Source organism: Rutilus rutilus (genome assembly GCF_951802725.1).
Source record: "Rutilus rutilus genome assembly, chromosome: 19".
NCBI lineage: Eukaryota > Metazoa > Chordata > Actinopteri > Cypriniformes > Leuciscidae > Rutilus > Rutilus rutilus.
This window is the reverse complement of record NC_140232.1, coordinates 18,911,237-18,922,160: the sequence shown is the minus strand read 5'-3', so window position 1 is coordinate 18,922,160 and position 10,924 is coordinate 18,911,237. Positions and strand designations below refer to the sequence as shown.

The 10,924-nt window shown below is 39.8% G+C and overlaps 1 protein-coding gene across 1 annotated transcript in view; it reads left to right on the top strand.

Moving 5' to 3' along the window:
- Window positions 1–1,553: 1,553 nt before the first annotated feature.
- Window positions 1,554–10,924, top strand: part of LOC311278450 (breakpoint cluster region protein) — a 52,994-nt gene continuing 43,623 nt past the window's right edge. The window contains exons 1-2 of the mRNA XM_084389288.1: window positions 1,554–1,875; window positions 2,031–3,419. Coding sequence (XP_084245414.1) covers window positions 2,051–3,419 — 1,369 coding nt within the window. The 5' untranslated portion in view covers window positions 1,554–1,875; window positions 2,031–2,050. The remainder of the gene's footprint in view (window positions 1,876–2,030; window positions 3,420–10,924) is intronic.

The following is a 10,924-nucleotide window of genomic DNA, read 5'->3' as shown; positions in this document are numbered from 1 at the left end:
GTATCGGGTTTGGCCACCAACTGCTTTAAAGGGATAGTTCACCCAAAAATGAAAATTAGCCCATGATTTACTCACCCTCAAGTCATCCTAGCTGTATATGACATTCTTCTTTCAGACAAATACAATCGTTATATTATAGGCTAGTTATAGTTAAATAAAAAAAATTGCCTTGGCTCTTCCAAGCTTTATAATGGCAGTGAATAGCCGTTTCTGTTTTGAAAGTCCATAAAAGGGCATCTATCCATCATAAAAGTGCTCCACACGGCTCCGGGGGGTTAATAAAGGCCTTCTGAAGTGAAGCAATGTGTTTATGTAAGAAAAATATCCATATTTAAAACTTTATAAAGTAAAATTACTAGCTTCCGGCCAAACAAACATACGGATTCCCCTTAAGTCTAAAGCGCGAGTAATGTGACGTACAGCTGATATTTACCCTACGCCATGACACACTGTGTCCGACGTCACAAGTTGCGTAAGTTGCGCATAAGGTGCAAGTAGACTGCGTATGGCCGTTTGGATGGAAGCTATAAAATTTTACTTTGTAACGTGTTAAATATGAATTTTTTCCTTACACAAACCCAACGCTTCGCTTCAGAAGGCGCCATTAACCCCCCAGAGCCATGTGGATTACTTTTATGATGGATGGATGCACTTTCGTGGACTTCAAAACAGAAACAGCCATTCACTGCTATTATAAAGCTTGGAAGAGCCAGGACTCTGATTGTATTCGTCTGAAAGAGCTCATGTGTAGGCATATGTGTCTGGTTTATGTTCAGTTTATCTTTAGAAAAAAAGCATTTTCTATTTCTAAATCATAGTGTCAATGTTTGAATTCATTCGTCAGCCTTAAAATGTTAACAGGATAAATAGACAAAATAGAAAGTCAAACAGGCTTCAGATGTGAAATAGAAACTTCAGTCTAGTTCCATCTAATAAAACACTGACAGACACACAATAGGCTATAACTTCTTTTAAAAAGGCGAGATGGGGAAATGGGACCAAGACGAAGGAAACTTGTATACAATCAAAACGATCAAAAGGTTCAACTGCTGTTCCATACAGAGACGCTAGATGGAGACAAGTTCACAAGACATCATGCGTGACATCCGAAAATGCCACAGCAGTTTACAATCAAACTGTCTGTCAGGTGTATTAGAATAAGTTTAAACATTTCACAGAAGCGACTTTTTTTTATTATTTTTTAAATAAATATATTGATCGTGTCTTGATAATGTTAAGTATCTAATATCTGCATACAACTAAAAAGATAATATGCGATAAATCCTACACGATACCTAATGTTTCTGTAAATTCGATTTGGCGGTTGCAGTAACGAAGTAAGTGGAAAAACAGCTCGCTAGTTAAGCGTCGCAAACAGTTTTTGCTCGTTTTCTTTGTCTTTGTTGCTGAATAACCGAATCTGTGTCTTTAAACTGAGATTGTCTGTGCAGTCAGTATTAATCATGTACTCGTCTAGTCCCACCTCTTCCTGCAGCAGCACAGAGAGAGAGAGAGAGAGAGAGAGAGAGAGAGCGCAGATACAGTCTGATCATAATGTAGTGACGGACAGCGATGCCAGCGGTAACCCTGCAAGAGTACAGCGCATCTCTGAGAAATATCGACGTTTGTGAGAATAACAGCACAATTTTCTGGTAACTTCTTTGGATACGTCACTGAAATTACATTTCAGCCTCTAACATGACTGAGAAGTGAATTTTGTACGCGAAACTGTTCATAAAGGATTTTCAGTCATCGTTTGCCAAAATAAATGGCATGAAACGCGGATGTCAATAGACGTTTGAAGTGCACATGGATGTTACGACTCTGCTTGTTGTGTTTATGGAGAAAATTGTGCGTCTGTCCAAGATCAGCTGAGTAAGTGTTTATCAGATGTTGAGATTATGCTATGCATGTACACAGGACAAGTTATAACTCAGCTGTAGGATATGAAGTTATAAATTACCATGGCTTTGGGTGTATTCTTACAAAAAAGTGGATTTTAATGTGTAATTTTTCCCCCACTAAAAAAGTAAACCAGCAGTAAGCAATCATGGTAGAACCTGTTGGCTTTGTGGAAGCGTGGAAAGCTCAGTTTCCTGACTCAGATCCTCCTGAGATGTCTTTGAACTCTGTTGGAGACATTGAGCAGGAGTTGGAGAAATGCCGAAACTCTATTAGGCGACTGGAGATGGAAGTTAACAAGGAGCGTTTTCGAATGATCTACCTGCAAACACTTCTGGCCAAAGAGCGGAGAAGCCATGACTCTCAGCGTTGGGGCTTCAGTAGGGTGTCGCAATGTGAGCGTAAGCCGGCATCCACGGACGTCCATCCTCAGAAAGCTGATGAGACCAGGTGTCTCCCAGCCAAACTGAAGCACTCGACCGCAGCAGAGGAGAATCGTGAGTCTCAGCCGTGTGTTGAGGTGGGGGGAAGTGATATCTCAGACCTGGACAGGCAGAAAAACAGAGATGGTGAGACTGACTGGATGTCTCCATACAAAAAAAGAAGTGTTGAAGCTCCACTCAGACCCATTGCTTCACGTGGACCTGCACATCATGAGGCGGATGGCGTTCCAGAGTCTCCACCGAAGGAAAAAGCCACCACAGGGTTGGGAGTCGCTGCACTTCGGTCAAACTTTGAACGCATCAGGCGAGCCAATTCCCAAACATCTAGCGAGGGGAAAAGCGAGAGGCCTTACTACGTCAATATGGAATACCACCAAGAAAAGGGTCTTGTCCGGGTCAATGATAGAGAAGTCTCAGAGAAGATAAGTAGTTTGGGCAATCAAGCTATGCAGATGGAGCGCAAGAGGTCTTTGCATTCTGTCCCGGGTAATCTGTCCACTGCTTTCGGGGATGTCCATAAGCCAGAGCGGTCACATGAAAGAGCAACAGAGAGTGGCTACAACTGTGAGTACGATGAGGCTGACCTGAACGCTGGGTTCCTCAAGGACAATTTAATTAGACTTAATGGAAGAAGAGCAACTCAGCAGAACTGGCACCAGTCGGACTGTCAGCCCTATACGACCGTTTATGTGGGGGGCATTATGGGAGATGGAGAGGAACTGCACTTGACGTGGCCCAGGCGGTCTTACTCACCTGGGAGTTTTGAGGATGGATACACGCCAGATTGCAGCTCCAATGAAAACCTGACATCCAGCGAAGAAGACTTCTCCTCAGGGCAGTCCAGCCACGTGTCCCCGAGCCCCACCGCCTACCGAATGTACCGAGAGAAGAGTCGCTCTCCATCCCAGCACTCCCAGCAGTCGTTTGAGAGCGGCAGCCCTCCTACCCCACAGTCCCAAAAGCGTCTCAAGCAACAGCTAGCGCTCTCCGAGGCTAATGTTGTTGGTGTCCGCAAGAACTGGCCCACTGACGGAAGCTCCAACAACTTCAGCAACAGTTTCCATGGAGATTTAGGTAAGGCAACATTCATGCAGTGTTTACTTTTGTATGTCCTGTATAGGGTCTGTTTGGTGGGCCTTTCGTAGGATTTCACATTCCCACAGTGGGAACATATTAAGAAGAAAAGGCTCCAAGATCCATTATAATGACATTTCATGCTTGATATTGGTCTTTTAAGAGGTCATTACTCGCTGTTGTGCAACCCTTCTAACATGTATCTGATTTTGTCGTCATGTGTTGAGTATTACAGGGGTTTCAAACTTTTTGATGCCAGTTATGATGACCCCCTTGTGAAGCATTCCCTTCCGAAAATATAATGGCATAGGCCTACACATTTTCATTCATAAAGGCGTATTATATTGTTTGAGGAAAACTATTAAATAATTGGTTGAAGATTTGGCTTTTATGTTGTCACTGTACTAAATCTAAAGCAAATGATTAAAATATTATTTAGAAAATATGTATTTTGCTTTAATTGGATGCGTATTTAAAAATATTTTACATATTAATATATAAAATATTAGAAAAATATTTTTGCTGAAAAAATTATTCTTTTGGTTTTGGCCTGCCTGTAGAAAACATAATGAAACCGTAATATCATCAGATTTGGTAAATGTGTTATACATTTTAGATTTATAACATTTATTACATTTAAAAATATTTAGTTAATATCTTCGGTTAAGAAATTATGACCTAAAAATGCACAAAAATGCATTTTTTCTCTCTCTCTCTCTCAAATTTCCCCACTGTCCTCAAGCACCCCTAAAGTTTGAAACCCCCTGGACTTTTAGGCAGATAATGAGGCAAATCCATGTTGTGTTTGTCGTTTTTTAAGAACAGTACCAATCCTCTACTATTTCTTCTTTGTGTTAGCTCTCCATGTGGTTTCTCCCTTTCCTTATCTCGCTGTCATGATACGACTGGTCTGATCTGCAGTGTTTGAGGCCAAGAATGGCCTGAGGCAGTGCAGTCACTCGCTCTCTGTCCACCCAGAGTGTTTATGCATCACTTCACATTAATGTTGTTGTCCTGCCGAGGGCTAATTAACCCAAAGGGGTCGTCTACTATGGTGAATTTAGCAAGGCTTTTTGTTGGGGGAGGGGTGAAAGACAAGAAAGAAATTAAGAGAAGGACTGAAGATACAGAATGTCAATTGAGCCGACATCTGTGGTGTTATTGGTTTGAATGGAAACACACAAGGAATGGTTCTTCATTTTGAATGTGAGCTGTAATGCATTTGAATGGTCACCATGCGAATGGCATGTAGCTTTACGTTAGCTAATATTCAGTCTTGTTTTCCTCATGAATTGAGGGTCACTGCAATGCAAAGAAGAGGTTATTTGAAGCAAAGTGTCAGTGTGAAGCAATCTTGCGTTTAGTTTCGCTTTTAATCATTTCATTTTCACATTCGTTTGCACTCTTTTGTTGTACGTGCAACAACTGTTGAAGCAAACGTTAACACTCATGTTCTGTTCAGATTGCATTTATGTTTAGGGTCCCAGAAACCCCAGTGATATAACACTGTAAAAAATTATATGATTAATAAGTTATGTTTTTACATTGCTTTAACTCATCAAAATAAGTTTTCCACTTTTTTTTTAAGTTATACAAGATTCAACTAATTTTTTTAAAGTCAGTTTAATGTAATTTAAGTTGAAATGACTTAAACATCCAATTGATTGTACTTAATTTACTTTTTAAGCAACCTTTTTAAAAATTTGGGGTCAGCAAGGGGTTTACCATCCATTTAAATACCTTTACATTGTTACAAAAGATTTCTGTTCTTTCTTATTTTATTCATCAACATACCTTAAAATGTTTATCGCAGTGTCCACAAAAATATTAAGCAGCTCAAATGTTTCTAACATTGATAACAATAATAAGCTATAATAATAATAATAATAAAAATAAATTACATTTTAAAATAGATTCAAAATCAAATAGAAAACAGTTATTTTAAATAAAAATTCAGCCTTGGTGAGCATAGGAAGCTTCTTTCAAAAACATCACATCTCATCACCCCAAACTTTTGAAAGCAAGTGTATGTAACATATTCTCATAGAGAACATTTGAAGCATGTTTTCTCATTAAATTATTAAAAGTCATGTAGATATGTCATAGGACATATTAACTGCTGAGCCTTAGACTCTCAAACCTTAAACAGAACATTAGTGTTAAATGATTAAGCAAGAGCACAATAATGACAAAATCTAGATCAAGCAGAATACATTGTTTCAGTGGTCATGTTGGTTCACATCTTTTGTTTTATTATGTCTTGACTTCCCCATTTTGCCTACAATTGGAGACTTATTGTCTTATAATATGTGATGATAATGAGGATATATAATATAAGACAGTAACTCTTTAAGTTAAATTTTTTTAAGTGCACATTTGCAAATTTGACAAAAATGACAGAAACCGACAGAAGACTACAGCGCTAAGAGCCTATTTCTCTGCTATCAAGCTGAAAAGAGCTCATCAGCTCAGTCCAAGCTGTAGTTACGTAAGCAGGCAGAGAGAGCGCAGAGCTGCGAACTCAGCACGCCACAAACAAATTGCAAATGATCAGTGTTATGTTGCGTTTTAACAGCAGGATCGTGATTTACACCAGTGGGAAGTGTAGACATTCTTCAGTCTGTCTCTACACTTTCTCCAAATTCTTTTCTGCAATCTTAATCGAATGCCCTCGAGCCGTTCACAAACCGCACTGTCGAGTCTTGCAAGATTGTTTAAACTGCCTCTGTTAGATCCGTTACTCTGAGAGAGAGATCAGAGAGCATGATGCACAGATTTTAGTCCTCGAAAACCTCAGTAACGCTCACCTAGTGCCCCTCCCTCGAGTAAACAGCAGCGGACAGTGCAGCCACGTGCGTTTGTCAAACAAGCACATGCTGTGCCACACTGTGGTGACTGCCCTGACATTTTTGAAAATCCTCAAGGATTTAATATGAAATTAAAGGTACTAAGCGTCATGCATTGTATATAGTCAAGAAATTAACGGTTGCATGCCAGAGGTTATTTTGCAGCAAGGAAAATATATCTTCATGGAAATCCCTTGAGGAAACACCAATACTAAAAATGTTTCCTCAGACCTCTTCTGTGGTAAAACAGTTACTTTTCAATCATGTTTTATAAATCCACCTCGTTTTAGTCAAAAGTGTTGTGCTTTGTGGGCTCGGAATGGATTGAGTTTGACTTTGTGGGCATTATGCTGACAGAACCAGCCAGTGAATGAGATCAGGTGGTTCTTACAGTTTTACTGTGTGCCATTTTTCCTGGGAAGCTAAATCTGGCAGGTTTCCCTTCCGTCAACTGGGTGTTAAAAGTCACCTCTTAGGAACAGACCGGCACTGGCAGACAACATAATCCTGCCTGTATTATTAAAATAAACAGTCCTTTGTTAAAGTCCTCCTCACAAACTCTTGAGTTACACCATTCATGCTGGCTTGAGCAAAAAAAAGTTTGGGTAGAAAATCGTTTTTTTTTTTTAGACTTGTGGGTTTTGCATGATCTATCTATCTGTCTATCTATCTATCTATCTATCTATCTATCTATCTATCTATCTATCTATCTATCGTTCTATCGTTCTATCATTCTATCTATCGTTCTATCTGCCTATCATTCTATCTCTATCCATCCATCCATCCATCCATCATTGGGGAAAGTTACTTTTTCTATCTATCTATCTTATCTATCTATCGTTCTATCTGTCTATCATTCTATCTCTCTGTCCATCCATCCGACCATCCATCCATCATTGGGGAAAGTTACTTTTTCTATCTATCTATCTATCTATCTATCTATCTATCTATCTATCTATCTATCTATCTATCTATCTATCTATCTATCTATCTATCTATCTATCTATCTATCTATCTGTCTGTCTGTCTGTCTGTCTGTCTATCTATCGTTCTATCTAATGTTCTATCTGTCTATTGTTCTATCTATCTATCATTCTATCTAATGTTCTATCTGTCTATCATTCTATCTCTCTGTCCATCCATCCGACCATCCATCCATCCATCCATCATTGGGGAAAGTTACTGTCTGTCTGTCTGTCTGTCTGTCTGTCTGTCTGTCTGTCTGTCTGTCTGTCTGTCTGTCTGTCTCAAATTTAAGTTAATTGCAATTTTACTTCCTTGCATTCAAATTCAAGTTGAAATTCTGTATCCTCTTTGTTACCTCAATTCAATTTCAGATATTAAGTTGATATTTAAAAGGCATTCTCAATTCAATTCTAAACCATCCTTCTGCATGGAAAGGGTAACAGGTGGTAGTGCATTTTATCTTTGGTTTAACATTATTTTAAGAAAAGTTCTTTATTATTTTGAAAACATTTCAACTTTGCAATCAGAATCTGTGGTCTGCTTTCAGTAAGGTTTTGGGAATGGCGAGAGGTATTTGATGGCTCTCATCCCTCTTGTTGTTTTTCCGTTTTATCATCTGCCAGAGCCCATAAATCCAACGAAAGCCTCAACATCAGAAATACCGCTCATACAACATCAAACGTGCACCATGTGCGCATAAAGCCTGACAGCAGTAGCGACCGCTACATTGTAATTTGCTTCTTTTCTAACAGTCTACTTATGTGGTCAGCTGTAATTTTGCACTACCGATGCCCTAAGACACGCTAACTGGCCCTTTTTGTAAGTGTGACTGTTTGCGTGTCACCTGTTGTCCTGGGGGTTAGACTGTGTGAACGAGGGCAGGGCTGAGACCCGGCTGGCGTGGGTCCAGCTGGCACCACCATCACCAGCTGCAGGGGAAAGAGCGGATATTTTTCACTGTCATTTGATGGGAGGAGCTTTTCCTCACAGAATCACAAACACAGTGGTGTGTTATTTTACATAGCACAGATGTAAATGCATATATAGGGAGATACTGAATGTTTGGGAAGGAAATATTGAAGCTTGTCCTGTATTTATTTTATTTTGAGTGTAACTTTACAACGACAATATGTACAGTTAAAGGGATACTTCAGGATTTAGCATTAAGCTTTGTATCAGTAGAAAACCTGTAGTATTTTCGAATTACCATGCTTTCCTCCCTCATATCCCCCTGAGACGAGAGATTTATGTATTTTTTGTCTGGAAAAAAATCCTCAGATGACGCAAAAATCGTCATTTTGCATCATCGGAGGATTTTTTTGGCCAGAGGCTAAAGACTACAGCCAGTAGTAGGGGCTGTCCCGCATGTTCTCAACCCGCCCATAGAGGGTGGGATCTCACTCAAAGAATGTACAAACAGTGTCAGCCATCTTTTATTTGGAAGCTAAGCTAACGGGTTTTTATTCTGTGGAGAAAGCTGAGTAGTAGGGGTTACCATCCTCTTTTTCCCGTACATGTCCGTCCATCGAGATTGTCCAAAATGTCCGGGATTCAGCTTTTGCTTTCTGCGGTCGCCATTCATTGTTTACATGCACACCTTTTGTTTCAGTCTAACTGAATTCATTCCGATTGGTGAATCTGAATGTAGTGTTTACATGAACGCTAAACAAGTGATTGGTTGATGTGCGTTTTACCATTGCTAAGAAAATTCCCGCTCCTCCGGGACCGTGAGAGATACGAGACCGGTGCGTCTCACAGTGCTCATCAGTAATCACGCCACCGGCCTCGCGCCGTTCTCCCGCGGCCCTAGCCTCGTCCTGCTCGCCACAGTGAACATGATGAATGGCGACTGCAGAACGCAAAAGCCGAATCTCGGACATTTTGTGCGATCTCAAAAACCCGGGCAGGCTTGTCACGGAGACTCACTAGTAGCTTAGCTTTGTTGTTTAACTGCTCTCTAACCGGTAGGCGTGGCTTGGGAGTGGCCTCCTAGAGCAGCGAAGCAAGTGCATTCTGGGAGTTGTTGTCTTTCATCTACATGAGCCAAAAAAAAATTTTCTGGCTTTTCTCATTCTAGAAGTCTCCAAATTAAAAAATAATTTCACATTTCTACTACATAAATGACCCAATTTAAATACACATTCATCTTTCCAGAGGTGAAGTATCCCTTTAAGAGGAACACCTGACAAAAGAAAATAAGATAGATGAATCTCAACGATTCTCAACAAACAGATGTGACAGGCACAAGTCTGTAAATTGCAGTCGGTGTACCAAAAATGCCTCTTCCTTTTTACACAATGTGTTTGCTTATGTCACAAAGGCAGAATAGTCTCTTGATTACAGAGGACGATGTCAATGACGGAAATAGTTGCAATGGGGCCCTGTTGGCAAGAGTAAACAGCAGCATCGTGAAACTATTCCAGTGGTGTTGTTATTTCAAATGGACACTGAAGAACTGGCTTTTCTGGGGTTTGCAGTCAGTGTTTTTCTGGTTTCCTGTGGATTATGTTGACGTTTTAATTGGTTTTAAAGTCGTTCCCTACCCTTTCCAATTTCATAATGTCAGATATTTCAGAGGAAACAGGATATTCAACAAGAAAATAAACTACTGGTCAAGAATTTGGGGTCAGTATGTTTTTTTTTTGTTTTTTTTTAAATAAGTGCTGTTCTTTTGAACTTTATATTAATCAAAGAATCCTAAAAAAATGTATCACTGTTTCCACAAAAATATTAAGCAACACAACTGTTTTGAACATTATCTGTTTCCATCCACCTATTTTTTGTGTGCATTTGGGGATACTGCATAAAAATCGCTTGATGAAGCACATAAATTCAAAAAATGTGCATAAAAAGTGCATGTGCTCAATTGAAGCGGATAAAAAAAATTCCGATAAGAAAAGCATTTACCGAATAAATCCCTCGAGGCTCAACAAAAAACTCACTTGACTACCTCAACAGAGGATGTGATTGAATAAACTGGACTAACCAGTGGGCCAGTTTCATTGCACAGCATCTCAAATGTTGCTTTTGGTCATTCTGAAATGCCTGAGCATTTTGATCTGTCATCAAAATGATTTGGTTTAATTCCCTCCCAGAACCGCCTCACACGATTACGTTCCCAAACACCAACATCCGAACTCAAGAAAACATGACAGTTTGTTGCGTTTCGTCTCCACGCTCTGAGACGCAAGTCATTTAAGATGTAGGAAAAAAGAGCCACTGTGGCTTCCCCAATTGCAGCAACTTCCATCTTTATTATAGATAGTTTGTGCCAATTCCCCAGGAAGTGACGATTTTGTTCTTTTGAACACATGGGATGGAAACTGTGCTTTTTTCCGCAAATGTTTTATGCAATGTTGAGATTTTGCACATAAGTTAAATTCGCAACTTTGGGTGTAAACATAGCTACTGATAAAAAATAAGCCAATAACTAATGTTACTGATAAATCGTGCATCAGTTTTCTGAACTATTTCCATTCCTTCATTTCTTTATTCATGACATTTAGCACAATCACAGAATCGTGACAGTGTTGTGTGCTTTCTTTGAGATCTTCGGAACAGTGCAGTCTTGTTATTTTAACGTGCTGTACATTGTGTGGTTCTCCTCTTGCTCAGCCATGTCACCTCCCGTCCTAATTCTGCACCAGTCCCTCTCGTCTGCCACAGGACCACCCCCTCCCCTACATTTCCCCT